The 23,286-nt window shown below is 35.5% G+C and overlaps 1 protein-coding gene across 1 annotated transcript; it reads right to left on the bottom strand.

Annotated features, from left to right (window-relative positions):
• Positions 1-622: 622 nt before the first annotated feature.
• LOC127872375 (uncharacterized) lies at positions 623-19,776 on the bottom strand. Its single transcript, XM_052415707.1, has 8 exons — positions 19,387-19,776; positions 17,805-18,605; positions 16,331-16,498; positions 15,040-15,204; positions 14,324-14,491; positions 6,024-6,188; positions 999-1,190; positions 623-639 (listed from the first exon to the last, which is right to left on the bottom strand). The coding sequence occupies exons 1-8, from the start codon at positions 19,616-19,618 to the stop codon at positions 623-625; spliced, it is 1,908 nt and encodes a 635-aa protein (XP_052271667.1). The 5' UTR covers positions 19,619-19,776.
• Between the last annotated feature and the right edge of the window lie 3,510 nt (positions 19,777-23,286).

Below are 23,286 nucleotides of genomic sequence, written 5' to 3'. Positions count from 1 at the left end.
TTGAGTTCACTTTTTATCATTTCAAAAAGATTCACTGCAAGAGCAAATGAGTATGTTTGAATTTAATACAAATGGTTATACTTAAATGTCACCGTGGTGTTTTCTATAAACTTCTTTTCAATATAAACTAAGAGACAAATGCCCGGAAAACCTCCATTAATTATCAAACACAACAAGCCTTACTTCGTTACATGTTAATTGATTTGATACTGATGAGTGTAATGAAAACGTGATGTTTAAGACTATAAACATTTACAGCATATAAAAGTGCTCATTAGAGCAACATATAAGATATGAGAACATCGTTAAAATTAAACCCGTTCAATTTATCTAATTCCGCCTCTAATACAAACACTTTTATACGTATTTATCATTTTATAAACATTCATTACCTACATAGTAGTTAAATATCTCTTCAACAATAAAGTTAGGGATATTTGAACGACATATTTCTTAAACTTAATATAATACGAAACAAACTTACGCTGGAAGTCCGAGCATCCTACACACAACTTGAACTACATTGTAAGCGTCGGAAAAAACACCAGGACACACAGTTCCCCATGCCCCGTTCAAGTATACTTCAACTCGCCCATTTACCAAACGAACTGAAATGAGTGACTTATGACACTGAATCAGCTACAAGCGAATTACGTTTCATTGTTACCGTAATCCAATTAACATCCATGCAATAATATCAATATGTTAAAACAACTAGTGAAATATAGGTTGCATCTTAAATTAATTTTTCTTCTCACAATTTTAAATAACTATTAGCGCTTGTTTTCAATACCTCTTTAACATCTGAAGACACTTGCGATTTCTAGATGTCAATGACAATACTACAAGAAAGATAGATTAAAACTTATATTGATGACTAAAACGAATGTTAAATTACAGATATTTTATGAAATGATTCTAAAGAATACTTTAAAGCATAATAACCGAAAACACATTATACGTGGTTTGCATGCATTCCAGCCACAACGATAACTTACTGTTTGAACTGGATGCGGTCTGGCATGTATCGCACGATATAATATCCGACCTGGATCCATTGCACTGCTGACCATAGGGAGAAGGTTTCGGGTTGGAACATTCTCGCTTTCTGCTCATTAATGAACGATCACACATTTTTCTATGCCGAGAAATGCACGTGTTCCACGAAGACCATGATGTCCAACCGCCATCTGGAGGCATAAACGTTCTTAAAATGTAAATGAAAATAATACTAAAGGGAGTAATTAATTAATAGAACTCAATTGAGGAGTTGATTAAATGAACATCTGATACAGTAATCTATGCATTTGAACGGGATTGAAATATACGTATATGTTTTTAAAAACTATGTTCAGTAAAACATACGCCTTTTTTCTTATGTGTGCTTTTAATCTATTAAAAAAAAATTTTTTAGCTTCGATGGAAATAGGCATATTTATGGTCATATGTCTATGGGGCGTAGCTGGGCTGATTTTCAGTCAACGCAAACGGCATGCTAGGGGGGTCCGGGGGCATACTTCCCCTGAATGTGTTTCTCTACGAAGCCATACGTGCGTTCTAGAGGTTTCAGACAATATTATAGTTCAAAATATGGCGTGATAAACTCGGATATGATACCATTTATGTTCGATGTTAAAACATGTGGCTTTCCTTTAAGATTTATATTCTTGTATTATGTCGTGGCATATCAATAAATGTATGTCTAAATAAAACCATGATATGGTATGGTATAAAATAAGACATAACAATTTTGGATAAAAGTAACTCAAGCTTTATTTGTATTGTTAAAACATAAAAAGAGACATAATAAAGCAAACTATCCATCATTTAAATAGCAACTATGTCTATCATATTTACTCGATAATTATAGTCCTTACATCTCGTCTTGTATTCTCTACCTATAGCAAGATACTTTCAATAACAATACACGTAAACTGTATACATTAATGCAAGGTATCCTGTATTACATGTATTACATTACACACGAAATAAAAGGGCCAAAACGGCGCTCCTTTCGTCTGGAAAATACGGCAACGACCTCTTCCAGATCGATCTCCCACTCTCGGTGTATATTCAACAGGGCAAAACCGGACATGCGCTCCGTTCCCATGGTGCTACGGAGGTATGTCTTCACCCGTCTCATTGTAGAAACAGACCTCTCTGCTGTTGCTGTCGATACTGGGGCATGCAGAGCAGAACGAGAAGACAACTTCGAACATTGGGGTAGGATTTTTCCGTTGTGAGGATCAGCGCCGACTCGAGGGTTTTGAATGGCTCAGGGGATGAAATCTGCTACTTCGCCTTTAACCTTCTACACTTCCTTGCAAATGTAACATCGACAACCTTAAGGTCCGGCTGGAACTCGGTAAAAATCTCTTGAAAAAAATCGTCTGTTAATTCGCTCACCTTCAATATAAAAAAAAATTGTCGCGTCATTGAATCGGGATATACATACGGCATATTGCATAAAACTATAAGAAAAGCGTTTGCATAATCTGTGCCTCCTGGTTGGGAAGAACACTTAATGTTCGGATTTATATTTTGACTAATGGCATCGCAGTATTTTTAAAATTTGTCCCACGGTTATTTTATTAAACCGTATCACTGTATCGTCAAAATATAAACCAGAACATTAAAAAGATTCATGTTTGTTTATCGCTGATTTACATATACTTAATTTGTATATAATCATTGACCGTTTAAACGCATGTGTATTATTATTATTTTTTTTATTATTATTATTATTATTATTATTATTATTATTATTATTATTATTATTATTATTATTATTATTATTATTAGTAGTAGTAGTAGTAGTAGTAGTAGTAGTAGTAATAGTAGTATTAGTATTATTAACATTCATGAATAATTTATTTGACAAACGTAGATCTATCTCTGAATGTCCGTAAATATCTGATAATGCAAGTTACAGTATAATTGCAATTCAATATTATGTTATTTTCAGCAGACAATAGCTACAGACAAGGGACTACATGAATAAATGCTTTATCAGACGAAATATTTTAGACATGTACGCACTTTGGTTGGTATGAGATATTGGACATTTAATCGTGCGTGCCCTTGCAGTAGCCGTGAGTCTAATTCCTGTAGCAGATGGTCCATGAAGGGAAGGTACATGTTCGTCTTCCATAATTGGGATGTGGTAGCTGCTGGGGCATTGGGCATGTGACTATGGCGACCGGCGTGTCCAGGCATAAATGGGTCGATACCAAACTCCTCGGCAAGCGCTACAGCTTTTTCATACAGTGCATCCCGCACCATCTCATCTGCTCGTTCAGCCTATAAAATACCCGCTTATATTGATAAATATTCAAAAGTTACACATTCTTGAAACCAACAAGATTTGTATAAAAGCTATGCATGTTAATATGTTTCAGTGACAATTAACGCAGTTTTTGAGGATAACGCTCTGACTTTGATTCTGTAGACATAACTGCCAAGTCTGTAAATGAACACATTCAGAGGTATAATCATGCATTAAATGAATAGGCGGATTCGGGCGGGATCGGACCCGCAGTACAAAAAGGCGATTTTGAATATAGAAAGGCGTAATTTGGCACAAATTCAGCGCTCCGCGCGAGATTTATTTGTAAAGAAATCAGAAATATCGAACAACATGCGGAATTAACGTTTTTGGTTCTTTTTTGTAAAGTTACGCCCTCCCCTATCAGAATATGTTACACCCTCAATACGAAATCCTGTTACCGCCAAAGAAATGTGTAAGAATGCAGAAATGTTTATGTAGTATACCTGTAACATGCAAGTGATAGTTCGAGCCTCTTATGTGGCTTCTTGGAAGTCGCACTCTTTATCGTGTAACATCTTAGAAAGGGCGACCAATCCAGTCAGGATGTACTCTAACCCAAACTGTTGAATAGCATCACTGTAACCAGCTGCCTTTAAATCCCCGTGGCCATAGGCTAGTTCATCTAGTGTTGCAACAGCAGTTCTGCAAATTACCAGATTTAATGCTAAGGTACCTTGATAGGAAAATTCATATTCCTCGGGTTGAGTGCCGAATTGAAACATAGCTTATCGGACAGAGAATCAGATATAACACATGTTTTCTTTCTTGATATGCGTGCATTGTATACCATGTCTTAAGTTTGACAATTTCAAGATATGCCAGTTTTGATGAAAGTTTTCTAAACAAGAAACATAATAAAGTTTTCGTGATTTGTACAATAATATGGTGATTCGAATCTAAAAGAGTTCGATCATGTCTTGATGGATTTGATGCCATTTCCCGTATTCTTAAACAAAATCGACTGATTGTTATAACTACAGTACTTAATATACCTTTTTGTTCCGAAGCCACGAAGAGTGCTAAAGTTGTACCAGTTGTTGTCTAGTTATATAATTGATTTCAGACAGATTGTTAATGATGTATCTACATCCATTTTGATTGTTTAAAAAACTAATGAAGATATTTTATAGACTTGTAAAAAGACCAGTGTAATAGAATTAATTTTTAATTTGTCAAAAGTTATTTTCCTAAATGTCTCTGAAATCTAAATGTAGATGTGCGATTTTAAATTGTGTGCTCAAATTACCTGAACAATGTTAGGAACCTGTAAAGCGCATCATGTCGAGCTGCCCACCTGGACTCGCACATCGTTGCCAGTTTTTTTCTCCTACCCATCTCTTCTGTGCTCACTGGGTCAGTCTCCAAAAGTTCTCCTGGAAACGCAAAAGCCGTTTGGCAGAGTAGTCAAAGGCAAACGCTTTTGTTTGGACAGTTGCCATCATGTTCTTAGCGTGCATCGGGTCGGAGGCGTGTATAATGGCGAGATATAAACAGTGCGCCTTGCAGTGAGTGTTTACAGCTCTCGCGACGATGGCTTGGATGCGAGCCTGGACCCCCTTCTGCTTCCCGGACATGTTCGACGCACCATCAGAACCTTGGCCGCGTATTTTCTGAATGTTTACTCCAAGAGCTTTAAGGTTCTCGAGAAATGCATGAGCCAGAATTTCGCCGGTGATAGATTGCATTCGGCAAACCCAATGAATTCCTCCCGGAGACATGCTTCTCTGCATCGTAAAATCGAAGGCAGAGAGCCATTTTCTCCATAGTGGCAGCATCAGTTGCTTCGTCCGCTATGAATCCGAAGCAGAACGACACATTTTCATCCACGATGCCTACAAGAATTTTTAATTTCTTCTCTACAAGAGCGTTGTAATCTGCTTTTAAGGTACGCTCAATATTTTTCTTTTTACCTCGTTCAATTTCTAAGATATCGTCGGCCCTTTCTACTCGTTTATGATGGTTTAAACCTTTGCCGGAACATAGCAATTATATTTGAAACTGTCATTCCTCAGTAATTTACAAATTTTGATAATTTGGAAACAGATGTTAAATTTCATGAATTTGCATTCACAGAGGACACTAAGGTGTAAGCTACGTTACAGGGAACTTATACAAATGAACATTGCTCCAGTCAGCAGTCAACAATTGTATTTTATCTGTACTGAATGTTGGCTGGTCTGATTTTAGGTCGACAACATCTCTGTACCGGGGCGACATCAAATTAGCAACCATTCTTAAAATCGCCCGATTCATAAACAAACCATTCGGATACATAGTAGAAAGCAACGATAAAGCGCAGTCGATAATAATCTTATGTATAGTCACCACCAAAAGAAACCTGACCTCGCAAATGGTAAATCATGCGTATTCTATAAAGTCGAAAAACAAACAAACTTTAAGACAGTTTAAGTGTATTCGATATGAAAACACATTTCTCGCATAGAAAATATGCCTAACCCGGGTTAGGCATCACATTTTATTGCATTTTTCGATCACTTTTATGTTGTATTTTTTTCTAAACAGCGTACGCACGTGCGGTTTTGCGTACGTCCAGCTACGCCCCTGGATTTGAATCTTATTTAACCTTTCATGCAATATACATTATCAGTCAGAAGATGTTATTAGAATTTCTATAAGCATGTGAACATAACACGAGAGCATTAAGTTAACAATATAATTATAATATTCCACTTACTTTGATTACATGAGACAGACTCATTCCAGCCGGTTGCATTGCACTCTATCACGGATGGGCCTCTTAGTGTGTATCCTGGGTTACACTGCACTGTAGCCTGCTTCTGGTAGGTAGTGCCATTGTGAGCTGTGGCTACACCATTGACTGGGGCAGCGCTACCGCAGTCTTCAGTTGAAATATATCACAAGGGTAATGTTAAACAAAACAAATAAAATGATTGACCCATAAACTGAAGTAGACTCAAATTGATTTACTTCAAATTGTTTTGGGGAAATTAGTATTTAGTTTGAGAAGATAAAAATATGGGCACATAAGATCGAAATGAATGAAATAAATTGAAAATTAATCTTAACAAGAGTTGTCAGAGGACAGCGCGCTCGACTATTCGAGTGCTTGACAGTATAACGTAAGCCATCATGGGGAAATTATTCAAATTATTCAATAAGGTCAAGGTAATTGTTCAGGTAGATTTTCCACATTCTATTGACCATTTGTAAAGACATAAAACAAACTAATAAGATTTTATTTCTAGTTTGATACCAATAGCTTGGGTGGGAGTTTGGACGGTCCTTCAAAAATAAAGTAAATAAATATTATTTTCTTTAAAAATGTTTCAAAGAAAAAATATTATTTTTGGTTTGGGTAGGGGGGTGGGGGTTGAGAGGGAATTATTATGTGGGGCGTTGTAATTTAGTACACGATATTTCAAAAGTAAAAAAGGAAAAAAAAAAAATTTTTTTTTTGGGGGGGGACAAGTTTTCTGGGTTAGGGCGTCGGGTATTGTTTGGGTGAAATCCCTGTTGGTATTCAGGTAAGTATTGTTTTGTCACAGTATTAATACAATCTGATAAAAAAAATAAAGAAGTTATGGAAATTTAACTAAAATTTATTCTTTTGTCCTTGAGAGTCAAGTTCATTCAAAGGTCAAGGTAAAATTGAAGTTGCCAGGTACAGTACCCTCATGAAAGTAAGCAAATATTTGAAGTTTGAAAGCAATAGCTTTGATACTTTAGAAGTCAAGTGGATCTAAACATAAAATTTAACAAAATATTCAGTTACTAAGACAAAAAAGGGCCAAAATTCTTACAAAATGCTCGATACAGGTGTCTGCTCTAGTTTATAGATTGAGATCATGTTAGTAAAGAAGTTTGCAAAATATGAAAGCAATATGTCAAGGGACATTGAAAATATTTGAGGTGGTACGCAAACTTTAACATAGATTTATCAATAATATGCATATTCTAAATGAAAAAAGGGCAATATTTCTTTCAAAATGCTTGATACAGTTGTCTGCTCTTGTTTATAGATTAAGGTCATGTTAGTAAAGAAGTTTGCAAAATATGAAAGCAATATGTCAAGGAACATTGAAAATATTTGAGGTGGTACGCAAACTTTAACATGGATTTATCAATAATATGCATTACATGGTGAAAAAGGGCCATAATTCTTACAAAATGCAGTTGTCTGCTCTTGTTTATATGTTGGGGTCATGTTGGTTAAGAAGTATGCAAAATATTAAAGCAAAATGACAAGGGACATAGGAAATATTTGGGGTGGTACGAAAACTTTAACATTTGCACGCTCATGCTAACGCTCACGCTCATGCTAACGCTCACGCTCACGCCGACGCCGGGTGTGTAGGATAGCTTCACTATATATATTTCATATATAATAGTCGAGCTAACAAAGGGATGGAAACTTGTGGTAGACGACTAGAAATTAATTCCTTAAAAGCCCATAAACAGTCAAAATCAACGAATATTTCGTATAATACATGTATTTCAAAAAATAAAGTTAACAAATAAACGAATATAAAGTAAAAAAAAATCAATGTTCCTTATAGCAATAGCCAAATGTCAATGCTAGATGTGGTCTGGTAACATAGATTTACCAAGATACAAAATGCTATTTTTTGTTGTTTTTGTGTGAGACAATATATTCAACGCATGTTCATGTACAATGTTAGTGTTCGTGTGCCGTATGAATAAATATCGTTGCGGGACATTATAATGGAATACATTGTGCCACAAAAAAAACTAGCATTTTGTATATCGTTAAATTTCTTTTACCATACCACATCTAGCGTTGAAATTTTGGCTTTTGCTAAAAGGAAGACTGATTTTGTATGACTTTACATTATTTTACGAAATATTTTGCGATATTCTTTGATTTTGAGTATTTATTTTATTTTAAATGTGTGCTCGTGCCCAATGTTTTTAATAGAAAACAAAAATGTCATCTGCACAAAAAAACAGCATTTAAATAATAACATGGATCATCATGGCCAACCTGTTAGTTTATAGCCTAGTCCAAATAATTAGACGTAAGCTACCCCGCTTACGTCTAAACGGCTACCGTCGTTTTCCTATAGCAAATTGAGTTCAACTAAAACTTCAGTTTTTCTCGTTAAATCTTTGCTAATGCATAAAATTATCATTAATTAGACATATATGTGAGCGATTACCTCTTAAATGTGTAAAAATTGTGCTTTTAAACCACTTATGTACATTTTTTAAAATAAACATACACAACACACTTCGTGTGTTTGTCGTTTATAGAATTACATTGAATTATCTTGAACGAAATTATTTTTTGAATAGGTTACACATAACCAATTGTTGTTGTACAACAAACCACATCACTTTTTAGCTTTCTATACTCTTAAATTAAATGGAACCAATATGTGTGTGTTAAAACTACCAGTTGTATCACGGAGTGTATATTGTTAGGAGATGAATCGAGTATTTGACCCTTACTGTAGTAAATTCAATCTTATGCAAAAACTATTCATCCGATTTTATTGGTTTATACGTTATCTTGTTGCTTATTAATTCCTCTTTCAAAAATATACGTTTTAGTATATTCCCGTTGTTATTAATGGATTTATAGCGAGATAAACACAAGAAATACACATTTTATGTTTTACCACCGCGCGTTTTACCATATTGTGGCTATCGATTTTGTACAATTCGCGTACAGCGAAGCGCCGAGGTTATACATTTTGATGTACCCACTCACGTCTTTTGTTGAATTATTGTTTCATTTCTCGGCCGATTTTGACAAATTATATATCATTAGAAAGCTTACGTTACGTAGTAAACAGATATATAAATATATATTAATTTTTTTTTCTGATTTCGACAGCCCGGCGAGTTATAACTTTAACTTTTTCAAATATCATACCGTTTTGGAGTTTTAGAATCTAGATTTACGGTTGACATGTTCGTACTTAATACCAATTTGTAGCGTTTATATTTGGAGTTCAGTTTCAACAAGAAATATCTTTAAAAAAGATATACGGCGTTGATTTTGGTCGATGTTTATGAACGATCAAAAGTTATCGCAATGAGATAAAAAGTAGCGGATGCCTTTTTTCTGCGCAGTTCTTAGCTACATCACAAGCAAATCAATTACGGGGTGTTGCGCCAGATTTTGTGGCTTATTTTGCTTTATGTGATATTATTACTCTGATATCTATATTTACAGAATAGAAAAACACAAGAAACATGAAAATAAACGAGTGCATATAGGTCAGCCGGCAATACTCAAATCTGATTTAATTGCATAATTATAGTATAGTGAATTATTGTGCTCATGCTTAATAAACTGGTCTTAATGGATAAATATTTCTAATTAATTTTATCAAAATTGGTCCTTATCATGCAAATGTTGAAAACATATTAAAAATCGATGATTGACATACCACAATAATATCGCCGAATATCTTTATTTAGTATCTTTCTGATCAAAACAGACTTCAAGTGCACAAAGTTTACGAGACGGCGTTTATATAAAGATTTCTGCAACTGACCTCAAACTGACCTTGATACCTTGCGGATTGGAATGCAATGCATTAAAGTTAGGTAACAATTCTGCTGCTGAAACGACGGCTTGTTTACGCCAACTGTACACGACCAAGGCAACAGCTGTGCCTAAAATATTTATATATCGACAAAGCGACTAAACGAACTATTTACTCCATCAGACAAAAATAGCATAGATTCCAATTTTTTCCTTCAATGAAAAGATCGCAACCCCTTCTGCGAACTCCGGTGATGAACTGTATATACACTCTGACTTTCACACACTGGCCGCGAATTGACCCTAAAACTCGCGGGTTGAAATGCAATGCAAGTAAGTACTAAATATGAAAATACAGCCTTTAGTATAAACGCTTTTGCGCTGGTAATTCTCTGAAAATAAAAGGTGAACGCACAAACTGTATTTATGTCGAAAATTGATTGTAAAACTGTTCTATCTATTGAGCCTTTTCATTGGAGATAAAATGTTCATGCAGTAAAACAGTGTTACAAAGACGCGGATATGTTTCCAATGTTCTGGTGTTATACTCAAATCAGCCAATGGAATAAATGAAGTGTATTCATTCGTACCTAGCCGCGGGAAATTTTATTTGAATATTATTGGACACTTACAAAGGTCAAGTCAGGGTGAAAAGCTGGCTTAATACAGCTTACGCCGAAAAAATACATCTTGCTTAGGAGAATAGAATTCTGTATACGATAGAAAAAAATTTGTTTAAAAACGAAAGTTATTAAGGAATGAAGGCGGAAGAAAGTAGCGCGCGTTCCTAACGCACTGAACTGATGCTACGGTCTTGGCGATTATGCTTTTGTTTAGAAACCGGCCATTGAATTTCCTTTGCCATGATTATTATATTTTTAGCCGGATTTTTTTCGAAAAAATCTCGGCTTATAGATTGATGTTGTCGGGCGGGCGGGGGGGCGGGCGGGCGGGCGGGGTGGCGGCGTGCTCGAAAATGTTAAAGTTCTTATTTCATGGTATAACTTTGGTATGCTTGGACCTAGAGTCTTCAAACTTGACATGAAGGTTGGCCAGGATTAACAGATGACCACTGGTCATTTCAAGGTCATTCATTTGAAGGTCAAGGTCACTGTGACCTTCAATATAAAAATGTTAAAGTTGTTATAACTTTGGTATGCTTGGACCTAGAGTCTTGAAACTTGACATGAAGGTTGGCCATAACTAGTTAGTAACCACTGGTCATTTCAAGGTCATTCATTTGAAGGTCAAGGTCACTGTGACCTTGAATGTAAAAATGTTAAAGTTCTTATTTCATGGTATAACTTTGGTATGCTTGGACCTAGAGTCTTCAAACTTGACATGAAGGTTGGCCAGGATTAACAGATGACCACTGGTCATTTCAAGGTCATTCATTTGAAGGTGAAGGTCACTGTGACCTTCAATATAAAAATGTTAAAGTTGTTATAACTTTGGTATGCTTGGACATAGAGTCTTCAAACTTGACATGAAGGTTTGCAAGCACACTTAGATGACCACTGGTCATTTCAAGGTCATTCATTCTAAGGTCAAGGTCACTGTGACCTTGAATGTAAAAATGTTAAAGTTCTTATAACTTTGGTAGGTAAAAATGTTAAAGTTCTTATTCCATGTTATAACTTTGGTATGCTAGTACCTAGAGTCTTCAAACTTGACATAAAGGTTGGCCAGTACTAGAAGATCACCACTGCTCATTTCAATGTCATTCATTTGAAGGTCAAGGTCACTGTGACCTTCAATGTTAAAATGTTAAAATTGTTATAACTTTGGTATGCTTGGACCTAGAATCTCAAACTTGACGTAAAGGTTTGCAAGCACACTTAGATGACCACTGGTCATTTCAATGTCATTCATTTCAATGTCATTCATTTGAAGGTCAAGGTCACTGTGAACTTAAATGTTAAAATGTTAAAATTGTTGTAACTTTGGTATGCTTGGACCTAGAATCTCAAACTTGACGTAAAGGTTTGCAAGCACACTTAGATGACCACTGGTCATTTCAAGGTCATTCATTTCAAGCTTGGATCATATTTATGTGTCCAATCTATCTGCTAGAACTGGTGTGATAGAAACCTTTTGGAGTGATCATAAGGCTGTCTGGATTTCTGTGTAGGTATGTGAAAGCAAAACAATAAATAGTATTATTTCATCTAAGTTTATTTTCTTACATTTGATAATGAAATTGATGGAAACTTCAAACAATATGTTACTAATTTGCTAATAAAAAAATTGAGATCAAACTTTCCTAATTGTCAATTCAAGTTCATATTTGTGACCTTAAATGTTATTGTTGTTCATGTATATGCATGCATTCAAAACATAACACAAGGTTTGCTCATGCCTTGAAAAGTACTTACATTTCATTTTGACCTTTGAACAATATTTCAGTAATTTAAGTATTGCATTGACAAAAACACGAAAGGTACTTTCCTGTCATTTAAATCAAAAATCCGGCTTCAATGCGGTCATCTCCGACCGCGGAACTCTTGTTTATGATATATTGTAGTATTTTGTTCACGAAACATATCAATAAAGCTTATTATAAATAAATCTTAATAAACTAACTATTTCAGCTCTTGTTTATAACACAGAAAGGGTGTTAAATTTATGATGAAACAGCGTATATAGCTGACCCTCTCGATTTTATTCGGCTTTGCATGCATACTTGAAATAAAATGGGTGTTAAAAACATTCATCGTTTGCTGTTAATTATCAACGAGGGAATTATGTATAATTATATGAAATGTTATTTACCTTAAATTATCAATTTATTAAAGATTCTTGAAAATCACGGTCGGTGTTACGCGGGTCATTTCGTATTTTGACATTAGGGCATCATGTTCAACTAATCAAAATCAGATTTTTTTTTCACTGGGACGATGACGGCTTAGATTTAGACAGGCAGACAGATAGTTTATTCAGACTTATACAACAGTGCATCGTCTTTAACTCAAATATATAAATTATTTTTAGACGAATTGTTAGGTGATTACACATATAGCAGTGATGATTCTGAGAATGTTGCCATGTTTCTTATCCGTGTAATCTAGAGTCCGTGGTTTGAGCATTTTTATCGCGGTGTTCAATAAAAGATATCTCAATAATCTTGTTTATTGATAGATCTGTGGTTTTATTGCCCCTGTGTTCAGCACAAACCAATTGTCTCGTTATGATCAGATACTGTGCCGACCAATACTAAATAACACTATGGTGCCATACGCCACAGCAGGGACCTATACTTGTGATCATGGAGTCTAAGTGCAAGACTTAAAAAAGTATGTTGTTTCGCTTGCGGTTGTTAAAGCCAAAACGGGGCTCCCAGCTGGCACAGCTGCTGATATTCAGATCTGAATACTTAAACTTATTTAGACCTTATTCTTAACCGTTGCGCGTTTTACGATATCGGATTTTAGGCGGGAATAAAACTCAGTGAAACTATTCAATTTCTTACACAACATTAAGCATATTAACAGTTATTTAAATTAACAATATCAGCGACATCTTTTTAAAGACTAAACACCTTTTCAAGTATCGAATTTAACATGTCAATAAAATATATTAATACCAAAAAAGGTTTCATTTAATATTGTTCACATTAAACCTTTAAATGAAAGTGTCGCTTTAACTATTTTCCGTGTCTTATTAAGCCGCGAATCGTTTGCTAAAAACAGTTAACAAAAAGGGCTACACGTTCTAATTCTTAATGAAATACAAAAATAAGTATAACATAATTAATAACGTCCATAAACACACACAGCAAGATCAAAGTTTAAATGGAAAACTAATATGACATTCCACGTAAATTATTATTTTCGTCTAAATCGAATACTATATATAGAGAAACAATGTATTTATAACCGACCAATGAGGTAACATTATGCAACTTTCAATTTACACAGTGCTATATGGCAACAATATGGAATTTGAATAGTGGTAGTGTTTTAAGGTCTGGACTATCATTACTTGTAAGTTTGTATAAACATTTTTCTAATGCAATTAGTAAAATAATGTTTATATTTTATGTTTAATAATTTATTGCATGATTATTCTGTGCTGTTATATGAATTTGATGCCGTTAAAGCTTCCGACATGAATTCATGTCGGAACGATGCTATTGCAAAATAACGTTAAACGATATGAGGTCGATGTAAAAATCGACCTCATATTTATAGGAGTAGTTTATAGCCCTGGTTAATAGCACACTGACAGGCTGCTATAGTTTATAACTTTCCCGAGTTCTGCTCTGAAAATGTGTCTAAGAACGACACAAGTCTAGAGCAGTTGTCAGTTACTGGCATAAGTAAGTACACTTAGTACTGGTACAACCAACTTATCCAGGAATTGAGTGAGTTGGTTATATTATCGCCATGATATGACTAAAATACAGTTGGAGACGGAGAAAATCCAACTAAAGAAACAAGCACAAAGTGTCAGCAATCAGAATGTGTACCATGACTGAATTATGCCTAGTACTTTCTTACCATATGGTTTACACGTAGCTGATTCAGACCAGACAGAGTGTTCGTTGCATTTGGCAATGTTTGCTCCGCTCAGTACGTAACCGTGATTGCATGATATTTGAACAACAGTTCCAACCGTTGTTTCTGTGGTGTTTACTGTACCACGGTCTGGTGTTGGGTCACCGCAATCTGAAGAATCGTAAATAATGATGATACTAATGATGAATAAGATGATGATGTTGTTGTTTTTGATGCAGATTATATTGATGTTGATGATGATGATGATGATTATGATGATAAAGAAGATGACGATGATGACGACGACGATGATGATGATGATGATGATGATGACGAGTCGATAATAATGTTATGTATAGTCACCACCAAAAGAAACCTGACCTCGTAAATAGTAAATCATGCGTATTCTATGAAGCCGAAAAACAACACTTTAAGACAATTTCAGTATTTTCGATATGAAAGCACATCTCGCGCATAGAAAATATGCTTTACCCGGGTTAGGCATCACATTTTTTTGCATTTTTCGATCACTTTTTTTTCCAAACAGCGTACGCACGTGCGCATTTGTGCATGCCCAGCTACGCCCCTGGATTTGAATCTTATTTTACCTTTTATCCAATAAACATTATCAGTCAGGAGATGTAATTGGAATTTCCATTAGAAAGTGAATATAAAACGAAAGCATTACGTTAAAAATATGATTATAATATTCCACTTACTTTGTATACATGAGACAGACTCATTCCAGCCGGTTGCATTGCACTCTATCACTGATGAGCCGTTGAGTGTGTACCCTGGGTTACACTTCACAGTAGCCTGCTTCTTGTAGGAAGTGCCATTAGTAGCTGTGGCTACACCATTGGCTGGGGCAGCGCTTCCGCAGTCTTCAGTTGAAATATATCACAAGGGTAATGTTAAACAAAACAAATACAATGATTGATTCATAAACTGAAATAGATACAAATTGATTTGCTTCAGAGTTGTTTTGGGGAAATTAGAATTTAGTTTGTGAAGATAAAGATATGGGCACATTAGATCGAAATGAATGAAATAATTCAAAATAAATCTTAATAAACGGATGGAAACTAGTGGTGGACGACTAGAAATAAATTCCTTTAAAGGCCATAAACAGTCAAAATCAACGAATATTTCGTACAATATTTCGAAAAATAAAGTTAACAAATCAACGAATATTTCGTACAATATTTCGAAAAATAAAGTTAAAAAATCAAAGTTCCTTATAGCAATAGCCAAATGTCAACGCTAGATGTGGTCTGGTAACATAGATTTACCAAGATACAAAATGCTCTTTTTGTTGTTTTTGTGTGGGACAATATATTCAACGCATGTTCATGTACATTGTACCATGTTAGTGTTCATGTGTCGTATAAATAGATATCGTTGCCGGAGATTAAAATGGAATACATTGTGCCACAAAAAATAAAAACTAGCATTTTGTATATCGTTAAATTTATGTTACCATACCACATCTAGCGTTGAAATTTTGGCTTTTGCTTTAAGGAAGACTGATTTTGTATGACTTAACATTATTTTACGAAATATTTTGCGATATTCTTTGATTTTTAGTATTTATTTAACTTCAAATGTGCGCTCGGGCCCACAGATTTTTATAGAAAACAAAAATGTCTTCTGTAAAAAAAAACAGCATTTAAATAATAAGGTGGAGCATCATGGCCAACATGTAAGTATATAGCCCTGGTTGATAGCACACTGACAGGCTGCTATAGTTTATAACGTTCCCGAGTTCTGCTCTGAAAATTTGTCGAAGAACGACACAATTCTAGAGCAGTTGTCAGTTACTGGCATAAATAAGTACACTTAGTATTGGTACAACCAAATAATCCAGGAATAGAGTGAGTTGGTTATATTATAGCCATGATATGACTATAATACAGTTGGAGACGGAGAAAATCCAACTAAAGAAACAAGCACAAAGTGTCAGCAATCAGAATGTGTACCATGACTGAATTATGCCTAGTACTTTCTTACCATATGGGTTACATGTGGCTGATTCAGACCAGACAAAGTCTGCGTTGCATTTGGCGATGTTTGCTCCGCTCAGTACGTAACCGTGAATGCATGATATTTGAACAACAGTTCCAACCGTTGTTTCTGTGGTGTTTACTGTACCACGGTCTGGTGTTGGGTCACCGCAATCTGAAAAATTGTTAATAATGATGATACTAATGATGAATAAGATGATGATGTTGTTGTTGTTGCAATGTAGTTGATATTGATGTTGATGTTGTTGCTGCTGCTGATGATGATAATGATGATGATGGTTGTGGTGATGATGATGATGATGATGAGGATGGAGGAGGAGGAGGATAATGAAATAAACAAGAACTGTTTGATTTGAATCTTATTTTACCTTTCATCTAATATACATTATCAGTCAGTAGCTGTTACCTGCATTTTTCGTTTGATCGCTAAATAATTCATACTTGACCTATTAAACTTTGTATAGACAGTATTTTTTGCAGGTCAGACAGGTAGTTACTTGCTTTAAATGTCCCTTATAAAATAATCTGAAGTTTAAATATGTATATATATACGTTCTACATTAGAAATATTTTCACTTATCAAACGTTTGACATAACAATAAGCATAGCATTAATTATTCATGTTCTATAAAGTTCTTTTCTTCTTCTAAACTCTTCCTCTTCATTATATATTTATGTTTTTACGTTTCTCTCCTATCCAATTTGAACCCACGGTCTTATTGTTTTTATCTTGTTATCTTACATGGATAGATTTTATATCACATTTCCTATAACAGTTTATTATACTTTTGGAATTAAATTTTGTCAAGGATTTGAAGTATTGGCTCAGAAGTCTATACTGGAATAGTTGAATATGTAGACTGATACTATGGTAACCGACTAAAGTCATGTTAAGCATTTCAGTGTTTATTTTTTTTTGTACATAGAGCGTCCTCTCTAAATGCAATACATGCCTCAGATCTGAAAACAATACCACATTTTTATTTTCTTCGGTACCATTATACGTTTGTTTTCCTAATTACTCTAGTTAATGACATTTACCTGATATTGCATATGTTTTTATTAATTAATTGTAATGTTATCACGATAATACAATCCGAACTATTCGCACTATTAACTTAAATCATTTTTATTCCTAGACGATGACTCATTTTAATGATCCTATCAAGGTTGCTGAGTAGCCACGTCCTTATCAACGGGAGCCCTCCGGGAGTTTTTAGTCGAATGAAATAATGATCAACCTTATATAGTTATTTCAAATAAATCCTTTATAATCAATAAGCTATGCATAAAATCAGTCTTTTTGAATGTGGAAAAATGTATGTGTTTGTGTGAAACTTGTTTCGTAAATTATGTTTCTCTTGTTTTTCGGTTATATTCTGTACAGTGTAGGCAATGTCTACGGTCATATTTTTAAGTATATGACGGTTCGTTAACAGTACAATAATAACCCCAATTACCTATGCAGCACTTGTCAGTCTTTGCTTTCACCTCTTCAATCGCTCTCGAAAAGTCAGCCAGCTTGTTCACTTCATCATCCAGTCTTTCGATCTTTGTATCTGCCTGGTCCATCCTCGCACTCAGTTTGTTTTGTTCGGAGATCACCGACTGTGTAAGATTTTTCATTTGAACGGACATGTGCGTTTCCAGATATTTGTAACCTGCCAAATTAGCCGTTGTGGATTCTTCAAACCTCTTTTGAAGAGCGTTGACTCTGTCGTCGCATTTCGTTTCAACGACTGCGTTCAACTGGAGAAGTTCAGCTTTTAAGTTATTGATCAATTCGTTTCTTTCGTTTTTCTCGACCAATTCGTCGACTTCGAGCTTATTCACTTCACCATCCAGTCTAATGATCCTCGCATCTGCCTGGTCAAGCCTCGTACTCAGTTTGTTTTGTTCGGAGATAACTGACTGGGCAAGATTATTTATTTGATCGGCCACAGAGACTTTCACGTTCACGTGCGTCTTCAGGTCCTTGTAACCTTTCATCATCGCCGCTGCGGTTTCTTCAAACTTCATTTGAAGAACGTTGACCATGTCGTCGAATTTTGTTTCAATCCCTGCGTTCAATTTGAAAAGTTCAACTTTAACGCCATTTTCCTTTTCCTCGAAAAATTGGTTTACTTTATTTTTAAGTGCCGTATTTTCAACTTGAATTTCGTTTACAGTACTAAACAATCTGTTCAGTCGGATTTCATGTGCATTCAACTTATTCTTGAGATCTGTAATTTCCCTTTGATTAAGATCTGTCATTCCCTGGCCTATCGATAAAAAATAAAATACAAACAACAAATGTTAACTTGACTAAATTCAATGCTTTAGCTTTACTTTGATAATGAGCTAACTATATCTTAAATATAGTTATTCTTTCATGAGCTATATTAATTTAAGTTAATATAATAGCAGCTTTATTTGGATCCCGATCAAGCTCGGTTCAATGACTTAATTTCCATCTGATCAATCCCGGTCAATCCGCTTCCTTTAAAACTAAATGCCCTCTTAATTATATGTATTCTTTCATGAACTTACACTATCTAATGTACAAGCCTAAGTTTTTGATTAGTTGATATTAGATTTTCTGACGGTAATTTTTTGTTCATCCACCAATATCTCTGTCTAATTAACCAAATACCAGCCATTCTTGTGTGTCTATACCATAACATATTATGTTTAAGATATATTTTGAGTTTCAGAATTATTGAAAGAGAGGCTATGGAATACTTTTTGAGCGCGTGTAATAAACCATCATACGAAAAAAAATAATAACGAAAGAGAAAAAACGATTCGCACAAAAATCTATCATTACTTGAGTTAAGGTAAAAAGGTTGGTAACCATATATTATGTAGTATATTTTTATGTATATCTCGCAAGTTCTTCATACATGTTCATATTATAAAGCTTCACAACTCAATCGGAACTTAAAATTTGTCTTACGATCTTTGATAAAACGGGTACCTGGCAAACAAGGGAGCACGTGTCATTTTAAATACGTTCTATATGCTAAAACTATTATTTATAGTTCTCTGCTGTAATTTCCTTACCAATAACGGATCCATCGCTAGTGATCCTCTGAACGCCAACAATCTGCTCGACAATCATCTTAAGTTCCATGATATCGAGCCGGATGTCGACGATATCGTCATCAACGGAATGCTTGATTATCGTCAGCCTTCTGTTCAACTGTGCCACGTCATCCGCCTGTTCGGTCACGTGGTGTGACGTAATGAGGACGATGATAAAGCAGGCGACATTTTCGATGTTTCGTAACGCCATTAAATCAGCGACTTGAGTTCTGACGCAGACTTTAAAAATAAATAAACACTGATATCCGTTAATTTGTTTCGAATCGATCGAACAAATGAGTTGATTTTTATGTAAACGCTTATAACCCGTTCAATGCAAACAGTGATTTAAATCCAGCTCACGCAGGAAGTCTTGTACTGACTTGCTATTTAATGATTATGACGCCAAGTGTGTATACGCTGTTATAAATCGGATTTATGTAATTAATCTTAAGTGTGGCACTTGATTAGTATGCGTTGGTCCAATGCAAGACTTCCAATGCATAGAATTATTGTTGAAAACAACGCGATACTTGAAATTTGAGACGAACATACAATTAGTTGAAGCAAAGCTTAACGTGGAATATTAAAAACAAGTTTGGGATCGGCACACAACATTAAGGTCGATCAGATTTGTAGTGTAAACAGTTAAGTTTTTACGCCTTAATCAAAGCTCAGATATTGATAAACATTCATGCTTCTAGTATAATCATATTTTCTGTTTGAAATACACTATTAAGTGGACAAAGTTATTACATATTTACGACTAGTATGGTTATTGTTTTACACGTGCTTCTATATTTAGCACGCGCTAACTACACATGAAAAAAGTGACCGGTCCTTAAACACTTAATTGCGTCTATTTTAAGTAAGGCATACAGACACAGAATGACACACTTATATGAGGTTATTTATTTTCAACTCATGACTATTTCAGTTTAAATAAGTTTATACACATTTATGCGGGGTTGCGTTTACGTAATAATCTGAAGTGTTTATAAAAAAAAGTGTCTTTCATTTTTATAATAATTAAAATACGAACGTGAAAAACACTATGCCAACTATTATGAGAAGAGAGATAAGCCAAATTGAAACATACATGGTTTCAGATGTTATTTAAAAGTACACGTTATGAACTTATAGGCGAAGAACGATTTTACATTAGACCCGAGGATTTCTACATTTGTAGACTGGTATGTTACTTTTCTTGATGATGCTGTTTTCGTCCAGTTTTATAATCCAATAAAGCTCCTTTAAAAGCTCAGTGTCTTCAGCACTGCAAATGCTAATTTTATACCTTTAAACGTACGTATACATTTTATCAAAAATTAATGCGGTACGCATTAGCCAGTGTTGGTATGCCTTTTTGTAGTATCGGTCTTATATCGGTCTTATTAAGTATCTCACGACAAGTTAAAGAAACAAAACAATGGAGTAGTCTACACTAAGTTATGTGTTTATGACGGAAGTTTAAATTAAACCAATGACTTGAGAATATAGTGCAGCTTAGTTTTCATTGTACTAATAGCATAAATTTGTCTTTGAAAAGTGAACCAACATGTATATCGATGGTCCCAATTTAAAATGCCAAACTTACAAAAAGTTTTCAGGAGATGCATATTTGTTAAACATTTCTTGCACAAAATCAAATAAATATTACATTTTTAAAAGCGTCTCATTATGGAGAATGTTCGTATGGAAGTAATTCGACGTTAAGTTAATAAATATGCTGTAAAATGTATATTCGTCATTTTGACTTGCATTTATGTGATGTTTCGGCAAATTGGACAGCCAGTTGTAATAGATTTTGTTTCAATAGGATAAATTATTCCACTGTTTTCAATTAGATATAGCAAAGCAATGCGTGTTTTTCTGTTTTACACGGTGGCACAGAGGTGACAACCGCAATTCTTTTTTTATATTGTGACCTCAACTTAGTAACTTGTGGGAACAACTTATAAAGTTGAGGGAACAACTTCATAAGTTGTTGCTTCAACTTAATAACTTGTGGAAACAACTTTTAAAATAACTTGTGGAAACAACTAATTACGTTGTCCCCACAATTTATTAAGTTGAGACCTCAGCTTTGTAACATGTGTCCACAACTTCATAACTTGTTCCCAAAGCATTTAAAGTTGTAGCCTCAACTTACAAATTTGTTCATTAAGCTTATTAAGTTATTTCTTAAACTTAATAACTTTGTAGGAACAACTTATTAAGTTGTGGCCTCAACTTAGAAACTTGTGGCGACAACTTCATAACTTGTAAGCCATGGATTCCAGATTTGAGCCCATATCTGAGCAATCGCCAAGTTAGCGACTTGGTTCATGGTTTCGAACCCTGGTATGAAAACTAGCCACATAAGCGACGGATTCCGGTTTCGAGAACCCAGGCCTGATAGCTCCCTTGTTAAACGATGGGTCTTTGGGTTTTAGCCCAAGTCTAAGGACTTTCCCTGTTAGCGACTGGGACCCCAGTCTGAGCATTCGAGCCTTACGTAACGGGTCTCGTTTTAGAGGCCCTGCCTGAGCACTCACCCTCTTTGCTATGGGCCCCGAGCTCAAATCCCGGTTTAAGTACTTACCATTTAAGCGAACGGAACCTGATCCAAGTCCAAGCGCCGGACCCGAAAAATGCGGGATTTATAGTTACAGGGCTAGTGCTCAGACCGGCGCTCAACCCGAACACCCATCGCTTGCGAGGCGAGCTCTTATTCCGGGACTCGAAACCATGAAATGTTGCTTACGAAGCTAGTGCTAATTTCGGCAACCGGTCGCTTAGAAGGCGAGTGCTCAGTATGGTATGTTAGCGACGGCTGTTTGGTTCGAGTCCCTGTGTGAACGTAGCTTTCGGTGCGAACGCTCATACTGAGGTTCGCAACCGGGATCTTTCCCTTACTGGGCAAGTGGTAAGACACAGGCTTGAACCCGGGATCCATAGCTTTCAGGGCTAGTACTCAAACTGTGGCTCGAACCCGCGACCTGTCACTGTTGGTGCAAATTCTCACATCGGAATTCAAGCCGTCGCTTATAGGATAAGTCCTTAAACCGATGCTCGATCTAGAGACCCAAAGCTTTCAGGGCTAGTGCTCGTACCGTGATTCGAACCCCGGGACCGTCGAAAACTCCTAATAAGCTTTGAGGACTAGTGCTCAAACCGTGATTCAAACCCAGGGACCGTCGAAAACTTAGGCATATAGCACTCGCCTCGTAAGCGATGGTTCCCGGGATCATGCCCCGGTCGGAGCAATCGCCCTTTACAAGGAGGGTCCCGGGCTCGAATCCAAAAACCATGGACCACTCTCTTATGAAGCGAGTGCATCGGGACTCGAAACCGGGAACCGACGCTTACGTTGCTGGTGCTCAGATCGGAGATGGAACCCTGAACACAGTCGCTAACAAACCAAGTGCTCAGACAGGGGCTCAATCCCGGGATCCATAGCTTACAGGGATAGTGCTCAAACCGGCGCTCGAACCCGAACACACAATAGTACGATTATAAGGGTACTAACTGTGATAAAACGGTAAAGATGAAAAAGCCTATCTGATTGGTTAAACTATGTTGTGGTCCAAACTTAGTAAGTTGTTCTCTCAACTTATTAAGTTTAAGTCTCAACTTAGTAATTTGTGACCAGAAGTTATTGAGTTGAAGGAACAACTTAATATGTAGAGAACACAGTTTAATAAGTTGTAGGAACAAGCTATTAGTTGTGGCCACAAGTTACTAAGTAAAGGCCTCAACATTTTATATTATTTTGATCTCTTTTTGCGTTCATCAATGCTATAAAATGTTCATCATTGAATTATTCTATAAGCAAAAGTTTACGTTTCGTCTCGTCAATTTACCTAAAACATACATGGCTATATTGATACTTTAATA

The sequence above is a fragment of the Dreissena polymorpha genome, chromosome 3 (assembly GCF_020536995.1).
Source record: "Dreissena polymorpha isolate Duluth1 chromosome 3, UMN_Dpol_1.0, whole genome shotgun sequence".
Classification (NCBI taxonomy): Eukaryota; Metazoa; Mollusca; class Bivalvia; order Myida; family Dreissenidae; genus Dreissena; species Dreissena polymorpha.
This window is presented reverse-complemented; position numbering and strand designations above follow the sequence as displayed.